Source organism: Sus scrofa, chromosome 1 (genome assembly GCF_000003025.6).
Source record: "Sus scrofa isolate TJ Tabasco breed Duroc chromosome 1, Sscrofa11.1, whole genome shotgun sequence".
Lineage (NCBI taxonomy): Eukaryota > Metazoa > Chordata > Mammalia > Artiodactyla > Suidae > Sus > Sus scrofa.
The window spans coordinates 119,543,919-119,565,605 of record NC_010443.5 but is presented as its reverse complement, the minus strand read 5'-3'; the positions used below and the strand labels follow the sequence as shown (position 1 = coordinate 119,565,605).

General features: G+C 47.3%; 1 protein-coding gene across 1 annotated transcript in view; it reads right to left on the bottom strand.

Annotated features, from left to right (window-relative positions):
- GNB5 (G protein subunit beta 5) overlaps positions 1-20,224 on the bottom strand; it is a 44,479-nt gene extending 24,255 nt beyond the window's left edge. The window contains exons 1-4 of the mRNA XM_001924730.4: positions 19,604-20,224; positions 7,025-7,161; positions 2,722-2,763; positions 127-203 (exon numbers count right to left, since the gene is read on the bottom strand). Of these exons, the coding sequence (XP_001924765.1) occupies positions 127-203; positions 2,722-2,763; positions 7,025-7,161; positions 19,604-19,715 (368 nt within the window). The 5' untranslated portion in view covers positions 19,716-20,224. The remainder of the gene's footprint in view (positions 1-126; positions 204-2,721; positions 2,764-7,024; positions 7,162-19,603) is intronic.

The following is a 21,687-nucleotide window of genomic DNA, read 5'->3' as shown; positions in this document are numbered from 1 at the left end:
AGGAATACACACTGCTTACATAAACAACAAAAATCATAGATCCCTATCTGTTAGCTTGTTCTGGCCCACAGTACAGTATTTTAAGGCTAATAGGACATGTGAACCACTGCCATCACCCCGACTTACCCACATGCAATGGCACATCCTGATGGAGCGTACGCACATGCCATCACCCACGTGCAGGGCATGGTGACCGCGTGTTCCTGCAACACAGCACACACCATGCATTGAATGTACGACGTCATGTTTTACAAAGAAAAGCACTGGAGTGTCCACTAAATTACGGTCTAGTGTCAAAGGGCTGTGGCATGGAGTCAAGATCAGCTTGATGAGGAAACTCAGCCCCCCTACAATCAACCAAACTTTATCATATATTCTGAAAGTTAAAAATCTTAACTGGCAAGACATACCCTCAATGTTTTACTTCTTTCTTAACCTTATACTCCTCTCATTGTTCTGAATGAATATTGGGGGTTGTTTTCTTGGAAAGGTCTGTCCAAATTTCATTCTAGATACATATATACTTTACCTTATTTACTCAGATTCCCTCCATTCACAAAATATAATCTTTTTGTTTTCGGCCTTGCCAATGGCATGTGAAAGCTCCTGGGCCAGGGATCGAACCCAAGCTGCTGCAGTGACAAGGTCAGATCCTTAACCCATCGTACCACCGGAGAACGCCTCAAAACATATTCTTTTTTTTTTTTTTTTTTTGTCTTTTTGCTATTTCTTTGGGCCGCTCCCGTGGCATATGGAGGTTCCCAGGCTAGGGGTCAAATCGGAGCTGTAGCCACCGGCCTACGCCAGAGCCACAGCTACGCGGGATCCGAGCCGCGTCTGCAACCTACACCACAGCTCACGGCAACGCCGGATCGTTAACCCACTGAGCAAGGGCAGGGACCGAACCCGCAACCTCGTGGTTCCTAGTCGGATTCGTTAACCACTGCGCCACGACGGGAACTCCTTTTTTTTTTTTTTTTGCCTTTTCTAGGGCCACTCTTGAGGCATGTGGGGGTTCCCAGGCTAGGGGTCTAATCGGAGCTGTAGCCGCCAGCCTACACCACAGCTCATGGCAATGCCAGATCCTTAACCCACTGAGCAAGGCCAGGGATCGAACCTGCAACCTCATGGTTCCTAGTCAGATTCCTTAACCACTGTGCCGTGACGAGAACTCCTCAAAACATATTCTTGAAGGACTTTTTACACATATATAGTAACTCTGTTTCCTTGTGAGTGAGTATACAGAGCCTCTGTCCCCCATGGGTCCTAAATCACTCTTGGGCAGGGAGGGGAGGGTGACTGGAATTGTGCTTAGGGATAAAAAGGATTCCCTAAAATGGAAGCATTAAGAGAGAGGTGGCTGCTGGCTAAGGTCTGAGTCACCTGTAATCTCCTGCATGCATACAAGCAAACAGCAAAAGCACAATTCAAAAACAGTTCTGTGTGTGTGGCCTTATCTCCATGGGAGACTTGGGCCCTGGTCCTGGTCCTAACACCAGTGAGATGTGCAGCCTCACACAGACTGACCGTTTGTCCTACCTCAGTCCCCTTCTCCATCAGGGAAGGGAGGGGGTGGGACGAGATGGTTCCTAAAGTACATTCAGGTGCTGATCTTTCCTGTTATGATTCTCTGCGGTTTTTATGTGGAAACATGGGTCCTGATACCACCTGTCAAAATTATGCTGTCACTCATTGTTTAGCAGCCCTTCAGACACCATGAATAACCTACTGGCATGAATGGGTTGAGGTGGCCACTCTTGGCACAAGTCATCCTGGCTCCTCTGATTACAAGTAATGACTATGTTCCCTGTCAGGGCCCTCCCGAGAAATCAGGCAGTGTGTGCTCTATGCCAGGCTAAGGCGTAAACAGAAGCAATGACACCTCCCCACCTACCCTGGCCTTGGTGAAGATGCCAAGGAGTGATGGGAAAGGCACAGTGACTCTAGGAAAGCCCTCTGAAAACTGTCACTTTTGTTAACTGCCAGAGGTCTGACCATTGGGGACTCTGCTCTACTAGGCTACTCTGGGCCCCCCGATCAGGTGTCTGCTATGGCATTGAACACACTCAATGTGGAATAAGGATGCTGTTCAACTTAAGACATATATAGGTTTCCTTTTATATACATAGTGAAAAGGAAGACTTTCTAAGCCAATACTGGAGTCCACATTTAACACATAGTACCTGTTATTGTAAATGCCAATACGATGCAGGCAGCAAGTGCACCTTCACAGATCCTGGCTTCTATGTTTACTTAAGAGTCTAAATTTAGGTCTAAGTTGGAGCTGTGCACGTCCACACCAGACCTGCAAGGGGCTCAGATCCCACCTACCGTTTGCTCAAGTCCATGTACTATGGTGTCGAGGGGAGGACAGAGAAAAGAGAGAAACCTGGGGATTTAGCAGCTCTTATCATCAGAAGAAAAGTCATAAATGCAGAGGCAAGTGTGAGTATGACAAGTGTCAAGCCATACCCTTTCCCATTTTTGTGTCAGTGCCCTCTAGGTTAGCCCTACGTGTTCTCTGGGCGAGGGGTTCAGCCTGAGACAGGAACAAACGCTGCTGCGGGCTCCGGAGCCGTCGGAACATGCACGGGCTTTCATGGGGTTTTCACCCTGAGACAGGCTCCTAAAGGGTAAGGTGGCCATAAGAGGGGGTTGGGGGGGTGGGGAAAGCAGGGCTGGGTTCTGAGGTGCCTCAGGCCACCAGGGACAAGGCCTTACCTTGTTGGTGGTGAAGGAATCCCACACGATCACCTTCCCATCCTGGAGGGAGAAGAGTAAACAGTTCAACAAATGAAGAGTTACACTGGGGAGAGGGAAGGGGGAGGGGCAATATGGGGGGAGGGGATTAAGCAGAACAAACTGTTGGGTATAAGACAGGCTACAGGGATATATCTTCTAACACAGGGAATACAGCCCATATTTTATAATAACCACAAACGGAGGATAACCTTTAAAAAATATGCATCACTATAATGTATGCCTGTAACAAATAATATTGTTACATTAACTATACTTCAATTTTTAAAAGAAGGGGAAAAAAAGAGTAAACAGTTGAAGAATTGTCAACAAGTCCTAACAGGTAATGGCTAAACACTGTTCGGAAGCGATGTCCAGCTGGGCAGTGCCAGGTGGAAAGCCAGACCAGGTATCTGGACAGTGAAGACCATCCAACCTGTCCTTGAAGAGACGGGAGTAGTGGGAACAGCAAGTCCCAGTCTGATGCAAGGCTCAGTTCTCAACCTTGAATCCCTTGTATGGACACAACAACAGAAAGCAATGCTCAGACACTTCTTTTATCCCATTTATAAACCAAGCACAAATGGGTGGTAAATGGGCATCACACCCATATCTCAGAGGTCAGTAAGTTATAGAGCAAGTTATAAGATAAACTGAAGTTATCTTCTGATGCCCGATGGTAACTAATGCTCTCTTCTTCCTCACCATCCCCACCAGCCAGTCCTCTCTACCATTCGCCTTTTGAGTCCATCTTTCCTGCAGAGCCGTGTAAGAGCCTCATCCCCTTCCTGGCCCCCCTCTTTGTGTGGAAGCTGTGGAGGGGGTCGGGTGGGCCTGAGATCAGTCTGTAGGTGCTCAAGGACATCGAAGCCCCCACCCTGACATTTCACACCTCCCACATCGATGCTGCAGACATGGGACTCACACCTCTGTTGGTGGGACCCCCATGGACAGCTGTTCAGGAAACAAAGAGCACATGCCCTGTTGAGGGTGAGCTCTGGGCTGGCGATGCCAGAGACAATGCTGCCACTTTCACTGCAACCTTGGCTACAGCAGCCATAAGGAGCATGGGGAAGGGCTCTGAGGTCTTCTACTTGCAATACCAACCCACCAGAGAGAAACCCACATGAGCCCCAGTCCCTATAGTGTAGCCATCTGCCCAGAATGTGGTGTTTGAATTGTCTGGGGCCCTAGGCTCTGGCCGGCAGTGGAAGAGGATGGCTAAGCTGATTTCCATTAGCATGGGAGTACCCCACCACCACCCTCCCCGACCCCACACACACCCTTAGAGAGGAAGAATCCAAAGTCTCTGTGGCAGGCTTGATTTTTTCATCACTTAAGCCATTTGGAGCCAGATCTGGTGAGTGAGGTAGATGAGGTAGGGGCAACAGCAAGGTCTGTTTATCTAAACTGACATAGCTGCTGCTGCCCCTAATCTGATGGAAGATGTCCATATTCATACAGTGTGGGGCTGAGAGGCCATGATCAAGGTCAGAGCTGGCAGTCTGAGGCCTTTTCAAGACTCCTAAGTGCATTGGTTCTTCTAATTTCTCTGACTAAACAGGCAAACACAATGTGGAGGTGGATTAGATAACAGAACAGAGAAGAGAGCTGGGGCAGTGAAGGGCACAGACTTAGCACATCGCCCAGGTCAGCGTTCCCATCAGAGGCTTCCTCCACTGCACAGCCTGCCTGCCTGGCCCTGCTGCCCACTCACTGTGAACTCTGGAGAGAAAAAGGTACCCAGGAGGCTCAAGTCAGTCCCATAACTAAATGTGGTCCTTCCATGAGCACAGACATATACACCAGGGACCCATGTACCTGGAGAGACTATGCCTCCACCCCGAACACTAACCCACACTGTTAGGTGGATTATTCTCCTGCCTTTTAAGGGAGAAAGGTTGCTCTGAGTTAAAATCTGTTCCAGAACCCTTCTGCTGTTTTCCACCTTCCTCCACACCCCACCCACCTCTCTGATTCTCTCTGCAGGAGAGGTGGATGGAGTGAGTCAGCAGTGCTGAAGCAAACCTTCCCCCTCCCTACCCCCACCCCCAGTAAGAGCAGTACATGAGTGACAGAAAAATCCAACATATAGTGGTCTTTGAGCGATAAAACGAGTCTAAAAGGCTTGGCAGGGAGTTCTCCCTATAGCACAGAGGGTTAAGGATTTGGCATTGCTGCAGCTCTGGTGTAGGTTGCAGCTGTGGCTCGGATTTGAACCCTGGCCCGGGAACCTCCATATGCTGTAGGGGTGGCCAAAAAAGAAAAAAAAAAAAAAAAAAAAAAAGGCCTGGCAGTAGCAGGTACATCTCAATTACCACTTTGTAAAAATGAGCATTTGAAAAAAAAAAAGTCTAGAAAGAAATGCCCTAAAATGATGGTGACAGAGTGGTAGGCGTAAAAGCCTTTTCTTTGTTCCCTTTTCTAGTAAAACATGTCACTAATAAATTTTTTATGAATATATATAAAAAAAGCGAGTACAATGTGACCCACCAGATTTGTAGGTAATACAGGAGACTAATAAGACTTTCCTATCGAACAGTGCTGACACAGACATTAGAATTTATGGATTATTTAGACTATATACAGTTTTTATACTTAAAACAGTTATACATGAAAAACGAATTTTCTTTTGAAAAAACAGGACTAAAGGCAGAGGCAGGGTCTAGGGCTAAAGTGATCATAAAAGTATATGACTTCAGTTTTTGGTTTTATGTTCAATGCATGTAACATCAAAATGGACACAAAAAGCACAAAGCAGTGTGGTAACCAGCCTCCTGACATACATGTTCTTGTCCAGACCCCTTCCTCATTATGTCAGGGTTGGTCTGTGTGACCTGTGGAGCAATAGCAGAAGGGAGGGCATGTCACTTGAGGCCAGGTCACCACAGAGAGCACAGCTTCTGCCTCTTTCTTCCTCTTTTGCTCTGGGGGAGGCCAGCCACCATGTTTTGAGCAGCCTGGTGTAAAGGTCCACAGGGGACGAGCTAAGGCTCCAGCCAAGAGCCATGTGAGTGAGCCATGCCGGAAGTGCATTTCCTCCTTAGCCAAGCTGTCAGATGACTGCATCCCTGACCATCATCTTGACTGCAACCTTGTAAAGAACCCTAAGCCAGAACCTCCAGCTGAGCTGCTCCAATGCCTGACTCTCAGAAACCATGTAAGATATTAAATATTCGTTGTTTTAAGTTGCTAAATTTGCAGGTAATTTGTTATGCAGCTGTAGACGACTAATACATGAATGTTAAACAATGTCAACCATATAAAATGGATGAAAAAATTATACTTCACAAAATAACTATCTTAAATTTGTTCTTTAAGGCATAAAAACTGCTGAACTCTTACAATGAAAGAAGCCACAATGGCATTTCAACAACTTATGCTCTCAATTTTGGGGGGAAAACCCCTGCTATTTATTTTACTTTCTATTGATTTATTTCTTGGTTGCACTATGGCATATGGAAGTTCCCCAGCCAGAGACTGAATCCGAGCCACAGCTGCCACCTACACCACAGATGCAGCAAGGCTGGACTCTAAGCATTGTGCCACAGTGGGAACTCCTAAAATCCTGCTATTTTATTTTATTGTCTTTTTGTCTTTTCTAGGGCCGCACCCACGGCATATGGAGGTTCCCAGGCTAGGGGTCTAATTGGAGCTGTAGCAGCGGCCTACACCACAGCCACAGCAACGTGGGATCCGAGCCGCGTCTGCAACCTACACCACAGCTCACGGCAATGCCAGATCCTTAACCCACTGAGCAAGGCCAGGGATTGAACCCGCAACCTCATGGTTCCTAGTGGGATTGGTTTCTATTGCGCCACGACGGGAACTACAAGTATTCCAGAGAATTCTTGATGAGGCTAACTCGTGTCCTTTGGAGACTAGGCAGAGTCATAACGTTCAGAGAAGGGTTTTTTGTTTTGTTTTTTGGGTTTTGTTTTTTTGTTTTTTGTTTTTGTCTTTTAGGGCTGCATCCATGACAAATGGAAGTTCCCAGGCTAGGGGTCGAATCAGAGCTGTAGCCACTGGCCTACACCACAGCCAAAGCAACAGAAAAGCAGGATCCAAGCCGCATCTGAGACCTAACCAAAACTCACAGCAATGCCAGATCCTTAACCCACTGAGCAAGGCCAGGGATCGCTCCCACGCCTTCGTGGATACTAGTTGGGTTTGTTACCTCTGAGCTACAACAGGAAGTCCAAATTTTTTTTTTTTTATGATGGCTCCTTCCCCTCAGCTTTATGACCAGAAAGGTGTCCCCCATCACCCAACAGGTGTGCCATACCTGCGAGGAGCTCACGATCCTCCTCTTATCCTTGCACCAGTCCATGCACAGAACCTTGTTCCCGTGGCCTTTGAGGGTCCTCCTGGTCTTCATGACAAACTGCCCCAGGGCCTCCACACGCTCTGCCACCTGGTGCACTGGAAGGACAAGCACATCAATCCCATGCCAAGGACCAGGTCTTGAGCCACAAGCTGGCCCAGGTGAGACATCGCTGCTTCATTCTCCTGTGTGCCACCCTATGTCCTTGCAGCACTCTCTCTTCCAAGTTCATACTGTCACTCTCTCAGTGTTTAAGACCCTAATGTAAAACTTATATGATATTGCATATCAACTATACTTCAATAAAAAAAAGGCACTATGGTTTTTTTTTTTTTGTTGTTGTTGTTGTTGTTTGTCTTTTTGCCTTTTCTAGGGCTGTTCCCGCAGCATATGGAGGTTCCCAGGCTAGGGGTTGAATCAGAGCTGTAGCCGCCGGCCTACACCACAGCCACAGCAACGCGGGATCTGAGCTGCGTCTGCAACCTACACCGCAGATCATGGCAATGCCGGATCCTTTAACCCACTGAGCAAGGCCAAGGATTGAACCCGCAACCTCATGGTTCCTAGTCGTATTCGTTAACCACTGTGCCACAACGGGAACCCCTCTGAAAAAGGCACTATGTTTTGCAGAGCACTTCCATACATGCATGCTGAGGGACTAAGGGCAGGACGGCCTGATATCTGTAAAGCTCTATGCAGAATTCTCCCACCAAAGGCCCAGGGCTCTATGAGCGGGGTGGTAGATGAGATGGTCATTCCCACTGAATGGGCAACAAGCCTGGGGCTCACACAAGTCTATACAACTAACTGGGAGCAAAGTGGGGCTTCTGGGTTTTTTACCTACTTCTTTTCAGTTACAAGAAAAAGTGACTTTACAGAAACTGCCCCATCAGATGCCAGGATGAGCAACCATATGCTCAACAGCAGGTCCTGAGTGCGCTCACTGTGCCCCCCACACACTGTGCCTGGCACAGGCTTGGGCCATGGCAGGTGCCCCAGCTACATGCTGCAGGAAAAAAACAGATGCGTGACCCACCCAACAGCATCCTGTGGATTTACTGAAAACTTAGTGTCAGTAGAGATCAATGCCACATTCCTGTCTGAACACGTGGTCTGCAGAAGGTATCTATAGCAGGAAGGTTCTCCCAAGTCACTCTCTTGGGGGCTGGGACCACAACCTCTTTCCTGGGGCTGAGAGAACTTACAAGGGGCTTTTAGAGAGGTTCCACCAATGAGTCTCAGAAGGGAACAAGTTCACCCCAAGCAGCAGAAAGGCCCCTAGAAACTAATCCATCTTGTCATTGAGCAGGTGAGGAAACTGAGGTAGCGGATCCCCCTGTGCAGCGCCACCTTCTCTCAGGTTAGAGGCTGTGCCCCAGCTCCTAACCCCACCTCTGCTCTTTCTTCCACCAACCTCTCATCTGGGCCTTTGTTTGGGAGTTAAGGCAAACGGAAGGGGACATTCTAGACAAGGGGACAGCCCCAGGAAAGGTGTGGTGTCCTGGTACAGGCTGAGCATCAAGGTGGAGAGAGGCAAGGCACCGGCCCTGCCTTTCCCTCTCTCATTTCAAGCCTGGGCTGAGGGGCTGACTCTGTGCTTTAAGCCTTGTGACAATAATGCCCCTTCTCAGAAATCCTTCCTTCCTTCTTCCCTTCCCTCCTCCTTTCCTTCTCTCTAAACATTTCAGTGTGTGTTTTCTAAAAACAAGGAACTGTCTTCCATAACCACAGTATAATGATCAAAGTCAGAGAGCAGACACTGAAACAATGCTGTGTCTGGTCTCTAGACCTTGTTGAGACACCCTCCATCATCCCAACAATACCTTTAGAGCAAAACAAAATCCAAGATGACACATTGTGTTCAGTGGTCATTTTCTTTCATCTCCAGTTATTTTGTTCCCCAATCCTGGCTTGTCTGCTGCTTCCTTCAGATTATCTTTGGGTAACACTCGTTTGGCAGAAACACCAGACTAGTACTGAGGTCCTGCCCCACACACCTGTCCTTTCAGGAGGCTCCTGCTGTCTGCTAGTCCCATCACTAGCAATGTTGACTCTGATCATTCGGTTCAGGTGGTGCCTGCCAGCGCACTCCACTGCACAGTTACCATTCTGCTTTGTGTCATGAAAAAGTATTTTGTGGGGCTGTACTTTGAGAGTACATATGTATCTTGTTACTCCTCAATCTTGAATAGCCTACTTTTAATATCCATTCCTGATTCTTGCCTGAAACGATAATGATGATAGTTGGCAAGTCGTGACTATTTTTTTTTTAGGTTTTTATTTTTTCTATTACATTTGGCTTATACTGTTCTGTCAACCCCTCCTAAGTGGTGACTGTTCTAACTCCATCACTCCTTCTGCAGTTTTTAGTTGGCTTTCTCATATAAAGAGAAATATCCCCTCTTCCCTAACATATTTACTCATTCATTTACATAAGTAGGGAATCACAGATTCTCTCTTTATTCAAGAAGTTATAAATAACTTATAAGTTATAATAACTATAATAACTTTAAATAACTTATAAGTTATTAATAACTAATAACTTATAGTAATTTATGATTAACTTATAAATATAAGTAAATAATATTTACCATTATTTATTTTGATGCCCAACTCATCGCTGATTTGCTCAGTTGGGAGCCCCATCAGGCAGGCTCTTGAGACCTCCCGACACGTGCCCATCATCCTTTGAGCACTTCTTACTGAGAGCTTATGTTCCCTCCCTGCCCTAGCCCTGGAAGCAGCCACTTCTCCAAGAAGTCTCAGTTTCTTTGTGTGTGTGTGTGTGGGGGGGGGTTGCTTTTTAGGACCACACCCACAGCATGGAAGTTCCCAGGCGAGGGGTTGAATCAGAGCTATGGCTGCTGGCCTACACCATAGCCACGGCAACACAGGATCTGAGCTGCATCTGTGACCTACACCACAGCTACATCAATGCCGGATCCCTAATCCACTGAGTGAGGCCAGGGACCAAACTTGCGTCCTCGTGGCTACTGGTCATTTCCATTGCACCACAACAGGAACTCCCTACTTGCCCCATTTCTTTGTGATAAAAGAACAAATGAGTAAACAGGATAAAAGTATTTGTGGAAACCCAAGCTGTAAAAAAGTACTTGCTAAACTCTATGTGCTACATGAATGTGCAATTATTATACCATTGCTTCTGCTAAAACACTGTGTTCTTTATTGCCACAAATAGCACATTTCTTTTACAGATATGTTCTTCACAAAAACATATTGAATCAAATTTAAAAACATACTGAACTTTTCTAATTTCTTCTTTTTTCTTTTTTTCTTTTTCGTTTCTTAGGGCTGCACCCACAGTATACGGAGGTTCCCAGGCTAGGGGGTCAAATCCGAGCTATAACTGCCAGCCTACACCACAGTCACAGCCACAGCCACAGCCATGCAGAATCCGAGCCGCATCTGCAACCTACGCCACAGCTCATGGCAATGCCAGATCCTTAACCCACTGAGCAAGGCCAGGGATCGAACCTGCAACCTCATGGTTCCTAGTTGGATTCGTTTCCACTGTGCCATGATGGGAACTCCCAAACTTTTCTAATTTCTTAGGGGCCTTTTAGACAAGCCTATATTAGTCTAGAGCTGTGAGCATATTCTAGCCATTGTTTTACTTTGAAACTTCATATTAATATTAGCGTTGTTTCTGCCAATTGAGTAGTAGGATAGTTATAGCCATTTAATATCTCTCTTACAAAGAAAAAAAAAGAGATGATTCACTAACCAAAATAGAGCCTCTTTATGTAATGTGAATTTGAACACATTCCAACTATCAATTATTTTTTCTCACTGCACTGTTTCTTCCCACATACAGACTTACTTCTAACCCACTCTCTCCTACTTCTATCTGCCAAATCTCACATCACTTAATTAAAGAGTTTTTTAAAAAATTTAAATACCAGGAAGTAAAAACAAAAACAAAAACCTGGAAACAAGCTGATGATGTTCTGTAAGCCATCTGTGGGAGCTTGGTTCAGGGCAGATGTGGTTTCTCCTTTGCTTTCTGATGAAACGCCCCTGAGGGCTTAGCTTTTTCTTATTTTAAAAAGGCAATGATGAACACAACCAGCTGATTTCTGTAATAAGAACTTCCTAGAATATAATGATAACCTCTTAAGAAATTCCCCTAGAAGGTAAGTGGCAGGAGGACAGGGTGCTGTCTTGCTGGATCTCCTTGGAGCATCCACAGGAGAGAGGAGAGGGTCAGGAGCCTGGGCTGGGGACACAGCTGCACAGCCGCACTCCAGTGGTGCATCCCCTTCCTGCTGCCTCGCTTCCCTCATGGGGCTGTCGGGACCCCTATCTGAACCTGGCGCAAAGGGAGCCTTTGATGAGTGTTAGCTATTCTTCTCCAGCTTGGCACACAGTGGGTACCCGGTAAATACTTGAAGGATAAAGGAAATGCTCAGTGATTATTAAATTTCAGTCAACTGCAGCAACTGACTGAAGCAGCAGGGTTTGGTGGGCTATCGTAACCTAAGAAGCCCTTTTCCCTTCTTTTTTCTCTACCTCTTCCTACTCTCAACCCACCATCTCTGATTCAGCTGCCAATTAATTCCTAAATTCATCAGTGCTAACTTGCTAGCACTGACAGTGAGAGCCTCGCCTGTTTCCTGAACCAAGGAGTCAGAATCCGTGGGGTGGTGCGAGGATGCTGCATTTCCACAAGCTCCACAGGTGAGTTACACCCACTAAAGGTGGAGGTGGGGCGGCACTGAGAAAGTTCAGAAAGGCAGCTTCTTGGACAAGGAGCGGTGGGCCAGAGAAGGGGGGAGTTCTGGAGTCTGCAGTCGAAAACACAGAAATGTCCCAAATCTAAACAGACAATTCACAAAGGAGCTGGCTGGGAATTAAGATGCTAAGTGCTCCTTCTGAAGAATGATGTGCAGGTGGGCTAGTTGGTAGAAACTGAAGGCCAAGGCTGGAACTCAAGAGGAGGGACAGAACTGGAAGTATAGGCCAGTAACTATCTACTGCTCGAATGATGTTTCCAGAACCTCTCCTATGTGCCAGAAACTTGGGGACAGAAAAGACAAAAGTGGGCCCCGATCTTACTGGGCTCACAGTCTGCAGGGGACAGGTGGGCCAGCACACAGGTAACTACTGAGTGAAGGTAGCTATCAGAGGTGTGGGCAAGCTGAGGGCAACATGGCTAACTCTGCTGCAGGTGTGGCCATGGGAGACAATGTCACACAAACCAGGTTTTGAAGGATGCATAGAAGTTGGAGGTAGGGAGAGAAGAGGCAGGAAACTAGCTTCTTACTGTCATCCTTTGTTTGCTATTCAGTAAAATGGAAGACATGACCTAATCCACGGGGTGTTCTATGGTTTAATCTGGCAGGCAAATTAGAATGCCGAATGATATTTGGTAGGTCAGGAATAAAAAATGAACAGATGGGGACTAGGGGCTGAGGACTAAAACAGTGGAAACAACATGACTTGGAGGAAAGAGGACTGGTGAAATGGAAGAGCTGTAAGAACTGAAGATTGCGTTTAGGATTAGAGAATGGGAGGGTGAAAGAGGAGGTTACGGAAGAGGGTTGGTTCTTGATTTCTTTCACATAATTATATAAGTAAATGCATGTGCACTGAAAATAATCAGAAAATAGAAACATATGATTTATGTTTATAATTTATAATTCTGTGTAGCCGACCATTCTTAACATGTGATATATTCACTTAGACCATTTGTGAATGTGTGCACATGTGTATCTGTGTGTCAGCAGATTACACTCCACACACAATTTGGGGGATCTTTTTTTTCCCCCCTGATATATTTATGGATGCCTTTCCACGACACATGTCATCATCTGTCATTTTTAATGACTGCAGAACATTCCACTGTATGGATGTATCATTATCTAAAAATTCCCTACCATGGACACTTTGCTCCAGGGTTCCTGTGTTACCCTTGTATTGCATTACTCCTTAGATAAATTCATATTCATGGCATGGCATTGCTGAGTCAAAGAGAAAACATACTTTTTAAGGCTTTCAATGCATATTGCCACTATCCACCATTTACTAGATGTTTCCCGGGTGACAGGCCTTGGGCTGAGAGCTTCACACGCAGCCTCAGATCACAGGCTTTATCTCCATTTCTACAGAAAAGGAAACAAGCTCAGAGAGGCTAAGGACCTTATGCACACACACCCAGGCCCCTAAGAACAGATAAACACCTCCATTGGTGGAATAGACTCTGGGCAGGTGGAAGTGATTCTTTAGAAAATTAAGGACTAGGTGAGGCAGTGACAATGGACTCCTGATTTAGAAGACACCTCAACCTTGGATCCCCCACACTTCCTGCTGCAGCCAGAGTCATGGGTCAACCAGACTAGGAATCAAGCAACCTGAACTTGACCTGGCTTGGCCACCACTGGATTAGAGACGGGTGCAAGGTTAGAGCCAGAAGAGACCTTAGTGACTCAACAAGCAGGGCCGTCTGGGCACCCTATGTGGGGCTGAACCCCCATGCTCAGGGCCTGGGGTCAAGCAGTCATGTGGAGCAGTGGTTTTTAAACTTCTATTTGAGTTGTACAAGTCCCCTCCCCTGCCCTCTTCCACTTTGTCTCACAGGTAAAATCTTACTAGAAGCTCAATCTAAAGCCAGACAGAGAACAGCCAAGCTGGTGAAGGGTTGAGAGAGGGGCTGGGTCAGAAGCGAATATGCTCAGCATGCCTGGCACCCAGGGGCCCCCACAGTCCAAAGAGCAAGTGCACAGGCCAGCACAGGGCACCAGCCCCGTCATGTCTCAGAAAAGGACAATGAGGCCTGATGGGAGGGTATGACATAAATTAGTAGGAAACAAATGTCTCCTCTGATCCTGTGCCCTCCTTTGTAAAACAAGAGTGTGAAGTTCACCTATTGGTCCTTGGAAACACTCTATTTCTGGCTTTAAGCAAAGATGAACTTTTCGTCAAGATGTGGCTTCCTCTCAACTTTCAAGGAATAGTGTTGCTATTTATTTTATAATCAATGCACACAGGAATCTGAAGTAAAATGTAGAATGTACAGGTCAACACAAGAATTTAAGCCATGCAAATTCATAAAATGAAAATAAGCAATAGCATTGTTCCTGTTGCTCTACAGGGCCGTGGAAAAATGACCCGAACATGAACATGCTCTTGAATTTCCCTGAAAATGAACTTCGTGAAATCGACTGTAAACACAGAACACAAGTTCAAAGACCAAGTGAGAGGTCTTGAATAAGAAAATAGAACTATTATTTATTTATTTTTTAGAACTATTTTTTAAATGATCCTGAATAACTTCCTAAATTTTGCACCACTATACAGTCTTGTGATGGTCACTATTTGGTAGAAGATCAAAGGCATCAAAGAGGAAAAATTATCCAAAGCTAATTTTTAAAAAATTATTCTGATTCTACCTGCAGACAGAACAGGTGGGATCTATGCAAAAGTCTCCAGCACTTGCCTGGGAAACATTTTCAATCACATACCTCGCTTGTACTTGTCAGAAATTTTTGAACTGCCCCAAATCATACATTAGCTGTAAACAAAAATCCTACCCTGATTTCTCCAATTAGAAGTTGGAAGGGGACGCTGCATAATCTCCACAGATGCAGAAAAAGTGGAGTAAATTTCAACTCTATTCATGACAAAAACTCTTAGACACCTAGAAGGAGAAGAAATATTTATTTCACCTAAGAAGTAGTAGCTATAGAAACCCTACTGCAAATGTCATAAGGTGTGAGGAGTGATTTAAAAACATTCCCTTTAAAATCAAATGTAAGACAAAGATGCCTGCTAATGCCACTCCTTGTCAGTATTGTATTGGAAGTCCCAGGTAGCATGGTAAGAAGACAATATAAATTTTTCTTAGAAGTTTTCATTGTGGCTCAGTGGAAACAAATCCAACTAGGAACCATGAGGTTGTGGGTTTGATCCCTGGCCTCGCTCATGGGGTTAAGGATCTAGCGTTGCCATGAGCTATGATGTAGGTCGCAGAAGCTGCTCAGATCCTGCATTGCTATGGCTCTGGCATAGGCCAGCAGCTGTAGCTCTGACAGACCCCTAGCCTGGGAACCTCCATGTGCTGTGGGTGTGGCCCTAAAAAGCATAAAAAAAATTTTTTTTAAAAGATTAAAGGATATAAATATTGGAAAGAAAAAATAATAACAACTTGCAAATGATGTGACTGTTTCATGGACAACACCAAAAATTCATGGATATAGTATTAGGCTTAACAAGAGAACTTAGCAAGGCTGCCAGATATAAAATCAAGACAGAAAAGATTCCATCATGCTCAGAGTTCCCATCATGGCTCAGTGGTTATTGAATCCGACTAGGAACCACGAGGTTGTGGGTTTGATCCCTGGCCTTGCTCAGTGGGTTAAGGATCCGGTGTTGCCAGGAGGTGTGGTATAGGTTTCGGACGCTCTGATTAGACCCCTAGCCTGTGAACCTCTGTATGCCGCGGGAGCAGCCCCAGAAAAGGCAAAAAAAAAAAGAAAAAAAAATACACAGATGGGTATAAAGTGAGAAGTCCCTCTATATCCACCCTATTCTGCTCCCCAGAGATGACAAGTTTCCTGTGTATCCTGCAGCAAACACGTATACAAGCATTTCTTGCTTAAGCTAATGAGATCAAGTTAGGCACACCACTGGGCACCTTTTGGGTTTTTTTTTTGTTAAAACTTAATATTAACACCTTTTCACACACACACAGAGTTAGTTTGAGAGAGAGAGATTTAGGATTTTTTTCTTTTCAATGTGAATCTCAGCTTTCTGAGAGATAGCCCAGCATGGTGAGACAGAGAGCTGTCCTAGGAGGCTGGCATCTACTCGTTGACTCGTTGCATAACCTTTGGGAAGTCCCTTAACCCTTCCCTGGATCTCAGCTGCTTCCTCATCCATAAGGAAAAGAGATGGAACTGTAGGGAAGAGAAGAAAAACTCTGTGCCTGAAGACTGGGGCTGAAGCAGGTGACTCCTCTAGTTTTAAGAGATGTGTGACAGGCCCCCATGATGTCCACATCCTAATTGCCAGAACCTGTGAATATGTTACCTTATGTGGTAAAAGGGGCTTTGCAGATGTGGTGAAGTTAGGCATCTTGAGAGGGAAGGAGTGTCCTGGATTGTACAGGTGGGCCTGGTATAATTCATTACAAGAGTCCTTTTAAGAGGGAGGCAAGGGGATCAAAGTCAAAGAAAGAGATATGATGACAGAGATGAGGTTGGAGTGATGTGGGGCCATGAGCCAAGGAAAGCAGGCAACCGCTAGAAGCTGGAAAAGGCAAGGAATGGACTCTCCCATGAAGCCTCCAGGAAGAAGGCAGCCCTCCCGACCCACTTTAGATTTCTGCCCTCCAGAAGTGTCACAGAATAAATTTACGTTATTTTAAGCCACCACGTTTGTGGAGATTTGTACAACAGCAATAGGAAACTAATATGATCTGTCACCTCACAGTTCTAAAATGCCCGAGAAGCAAGCAGGGAGCACCTACTCATGGTGGAAGGTTAGCAGAAGGTGATGAGGAGAAACATGGGAAGAAGGAAGCCCTGGAGAAGGAAAGGGAAAGGCAGGGAAGCGGCACAGGGCTGGGAGTCTGATGTGGGCTGGCTTCCCCTTAGGCCACCCATAAAAGCCACTACCTAATGTTGACCCAGAAACTGACTAGGGGATTAGGGTCCAGCAGAATGGACACTGGTCTGAGGATCCAAAGGGTTAGGCACTGAAGACATGAGAGTCCAGAGTTCAGTTAACTTCACTTTCCTCCAAGTTCATGCTCTGTAATTTTGTCATGGTGACTTTAAGGCAAGAATCTGGGCAAGTCAGAGCCAAGAGAAGGCTAACCAACCGCCTAGGATGGAGGGACCCAGCAATGCAAGGCTTTTAAGACTGAGAGTCCCAGGTGCACCAGGATGACTTGGTCACCTTAGCTTATAGCCTACAGAGGTTTGTCCAACCAGGATAGGAGCTACACCTGTGACATAACACCACCAAAATGTAAAAAGGCACGCACTCAGGAAGAGGCTGAGAGGCTGGAAGAGAGACAAGCCCCGTGATCCGAGATGGTGGAGGTCCCCATGGGAGACTTCGGTCAGAGGATAAGGAGCAGTGCTGAGTGCTGGCCAGATCCCAGGGCTGTGATGGAGCCACAGGCCAGGGTCTTAAGAAGCTCACCCTTTTGGACCATGAAGACATCAGAGATGGGACAGGGCTTAGGGTCAAAAGGAAGGCTCAGGCCGTGTGCCCAAGTCCTTAAGAAATGAGGGAGCCTGGCTAGGGAGTCAGAAGTCAGCAGCGTGGAGGGGAGAGGAGGGAGGTCAGTTGAATGGTCAGAGCCTCAAAGGAGCAAGGGCTTTACAAGGGAGTGGAAGAGAAGCAGTCTGGAAGATGAAGAGGGAATAAAGAGGACCATGATCACATGACTTCTGATCTTTCCAAATGAAAAAATTCTGGCATATGCAGGTGGGGATAAATCCTTTCACTGTGGGTTCAAATTTTGGCCCTGGCCTCTGAGGTCCCTGCACTCTCGGCAGGACAAGTGTTCCCTGTTGAAAAGCTGTGCCTTGACTATCTTTCTGCCTTAAGACAATTTACCAATTCACAGAGAAGACTGAAAAATATCCTAATGGGCAGCCTATACTGTTGAGTAAGAGATTTTTCTGGAGAAGGCCCTCTGCCTTGAGCACTAAGGGGTTTGGCAAAAAAGGTGAAGTGAGGCTGGGCTGGAGCTCTGGCTGGCGGGGCTGGAATCCTTGTTCCACTACTTCCTAGCTGGGATCCTTCACCAAGTCCTTTCACCTCTGTTGCTTCAGTTTCCTCATCTGTAAAATGGACAAATCAGAGAAGCTACCTCAAGACCATGCTTGCAGTATAGGCATTATTGTCTTCAGAGGGTAGGGGTTTGCAAAGGGAAATGGGGCAGACCCATTATCCATTCCCTACTACTCCCTACTTTGTTGGGTGCCCAGCTCACTTCTCCCTTTCTCAGCCTCTTCTGCTGTAGCCATGTGACCTAGTTTTGGCCAGTGGAGTGCAAACAAATCTGTTAGGGAGAAAGGAGGTTAATGGGGGGGGGGGTTCTGAACAGGAGAAACAGGCAGGTGCTCACATTCCCTCTTCTTACAGTCCTGGAGGCAGAGGTAATATTTGGCGCTGTGGCAGTTATACTATAATCATGGGGCAAATGCCAGTGCTCTCAGGCAGTGGAGAAAAGAGAAGTTCCTCATGGCACACTGGGTAACTGAACCAAAGCTGGTGATGGCTAACCCTTGTTTCTTGTTAAGCAAGCTGGGAAATTTTTTTCCTAACTACTTTACTTGGGGGTTATAACTAATTGTAGCTGAACACATTTCTAAGTGATATAGGGGTTGAATCTGCCTCCTATTTAAAGGAGTCTCCTATAAAAGCACAGCACACTTGAGATTCAGGTCACCTGCTTCTATTAAGTGATTTTTCAAAGAAAGGAATCAGGTGCTAAAGGACCTAGCATGAACCCCATTTTTCTTTCCAAAACAGAATATAGAGGGGTGGTACCAAACAGGAAAGCAAAAAACATAATGTATAAGTGTGACTGAGGGCACCACAGGGAGGCCATGCTCAGTAAAGGGGATCTGCCTCTTTCAGGGCTGAAAAGGAAGCAGATAAAGCCACCCCCTCCCCAAACCTGGCCTAAGCCAGAGCTCTGCTGAGGATGAACCATCCCCACACAGTACAAGGAAGCTGATCCCACCGAGTCATGTAACCTGGCTATTTAATTGCTCACTCATAAAAAAATCACAGAGCCTGTTCTGAATTACGGTCTTGGTCAGTAATGCACATTTATTTAAGATTGCTACTGCTTTTTTATGCCAACCACACCACATCCATCCATCCAAAAGCTTTTTAAACAGCCTTAAACGAACTAAATGTTTCTCTTTCCCTATCTGGCCCTCCATTCTCAAGGAGAGGGAGCAGATTGAAAAAGTGAGCTTTTAAATCAGAGTCTGGTTTCTTGCAAAAGCAAAACTGAGAAATGACGGAGAAAGCCAAATGATTATAAAACAAAACAGTAGTTGACCCTAGGCCGCGTCCGCAAGGGCTCACTGTGCATGCCTCCAATGAAAACCCCCTCCACCCTGTTCCGCTTGAGAAGGGCATGAATGCAACCAGTTTTCATCTTCCAGGCAGGTGATGACGGAAACTGGTCCTACGATCCTTGGCAGGAGGGCAGCGGCCAGAGGCTGCTGCCACCCGGTTCCCCCTGCCCACAGGCGGGCTGGTCTCCGCTAGCGGTCTGGGGCTCTAGGAGGTGCCCAGGGCCTGCGAGGGTCGGGCTCGAGCCCCCTACCGGCGCGTCCCAGCGCTGGGCCGCTACCCAAGCCTATTCTGATGCTCCGGCACTGGGGCCCTCATCCAGGCCATGGCGCGGGCCTGGCTCCAGCCCGGGGCCCAGGCCGCCACCCTCCATCCTCTTCCTCACCAACTCCCCATCCCCCGAGGGAGCCGGAGCCAGTCTTGTTTCCTCCGCCCGCCCCTCGGCGCGCAGCCCCCGCCCCGGCCCGCACTCACGCTCCACGTCGTGCAGCTTGGCCCGCTCCTCCTCCAGTTTGCCCTTGAGGCTCTCGGCCTCGCTCTTGAGCGACGCCAGCGTCTCGTTCTCATGCAGCCCGTCGGTTGCCATCTTCGCGCGGGGACGCGGCGGGCAGGGAAACCGGGATGCGAGTTAGCGGGCGACGGAGGCCCGTGCGGCGAGCGGGCGCCGAGCCGCCAGCGGCGCAGCTCCAGCCGCCTCCCGGAGCGCGCCCCGCCCTCCCGCGCTGACGCTGGCAGCTGCGAGCCGGGCGGCGGCGGCGGCGGCAGGTCGCCCTCCCGCCTCACCTTCGCCTGCCGCGCTAGCGGGCCCTTGTGCTCCCTCCGCGCCCCGGGTCCCCGGCCGCGCGCCCCTGCGCGTTGCCCCGGAGAGGCTCGCTTGATGCGCACTTAGGGCCAAGCTGGGATTTAAACCAGGGACTGCCCGGCCTTTGGGAGTTTGGCGAAGTCGCAGGAACACAGCCCTTCCAACACCCCTTTCCCTCACTCGCCGCCCAGATCTCCTCTCCTTGGGACTTTAGACGCTGCCCAGTGGCTTCGTATGGCAGAGAGCGGACGGGAGAGGAGAGGACGAGGGGCCCTGGCTCTCACCATTGGTACCCTGTCTGAACCTCGGTAGCTCTGATGCTCCCCCTACAACAAACCGTAAACTTTCCTTTTTTGTTGGCTTAAATATACAAAGATAAAGCTAATTCTGGCTTCTGAGAAGCTCTGGAGTCTTTGCCCCTTCTTGCTTTTGCTTTTCCTTTTTTCACCCGTGAATTAAGTCCCTGGCCTGGGGGCTCATGAGGACGTGGTGTTGGGGGCAGGGACACACAGGGCCCAGACTCAAGGCTTCTGAGCACCGTGTCCAGTGATCTCAGGTCACTTCTGAGGCAGCACCTCACCTTACAATGAAGGGTTGCTACGATTCCCTCGAGGAAGTAAATGAGTGACTTTGTGGCAAAAAGAGTATGTGCTCTTTCCAATTCCTTATAATAGCAGGCACTGTTCAGGTGCTTTACGTGAATAACTCACAATAGCCACCCTGAATGGGCACTATTATCACCCCCATTTTATAAATGAAAAAGATTAAATGATTTGCCTGCCTCACACTCTTAGAAACAGTTTCAGAGTTCTTAGAAAAAGTTAAACACACAGGCTTTGTCTAGATCAGACTGCCTGTGAGTAAATCCTGGTTGTGCTGTGTGGCCTTGAGCGGCTTACTTGACTTTTCTGTGTCTCAGGCTCCTCCTCTGTAAATCGGGATAACATCTTCCTCAGAGGGTTTTCATTCAGAGGGGATGCATGGCACACAGTATATGCTCCTGGTTATTAAGGCTGCCTGGTACACTTGAGCAATTTCACAGGAAGTAATTTAAATGAGACACTAGGTCATGGGGGACACTTCTCACAAGGGTCATCTCAAAAGGCCTGGGAAAAGCAGCATCCTCTCATCACCTCCTCAGGCTGGTGCTCCGTGGACCACCATGGTATGTGTGTGCCTTGCCTGAGGGTCTGCCTGTTTATGAGGACCTGGGGTGGGTGGAGCTTCATACTGGTGTGTGCCATCCTCTGAAGAGTCTCTGTTTAAGATAACCCCCAAATATCCTCCAACCTGGAGAGTTTGCCATCCAGAGACAAGGCCATGTAACTTTTTTTAATGGCTGGCAAAGCTTGTGAAGTGCCTTTCTGTACTTTGGTGTTCACTGTTTTTACAAGTGAGACAGCTGAAAGTCAGAAAAGTTGAATCTACATATCAGTAGTGGTGGAGTTATAGGGTTGCCACCATGCATAAAAAGTGTCCACTGGGGGCTGTCTACAAAACTCCAAACACCTGGATTAAAAATTTAGCTGCCAGCCATTTGGATGTTTCTGCAGCCAGAGGAATCTGTCCAAGTATTTGGGAGCATCAAGTGCTTGCAGTGGTGCAGCATCAAGTGCTGGCAACAGTCTCAAAGGAACATCTCCATCCAGGGTTCTGACCTGGAAAGAATCTGTGAAGCTGCAGAGGACCTGACATCTGGGAATCTGGGCTTCTTCTGTCCATAGAGGAAGTTGTTTAAAAAGAGAAGAGCTGGATT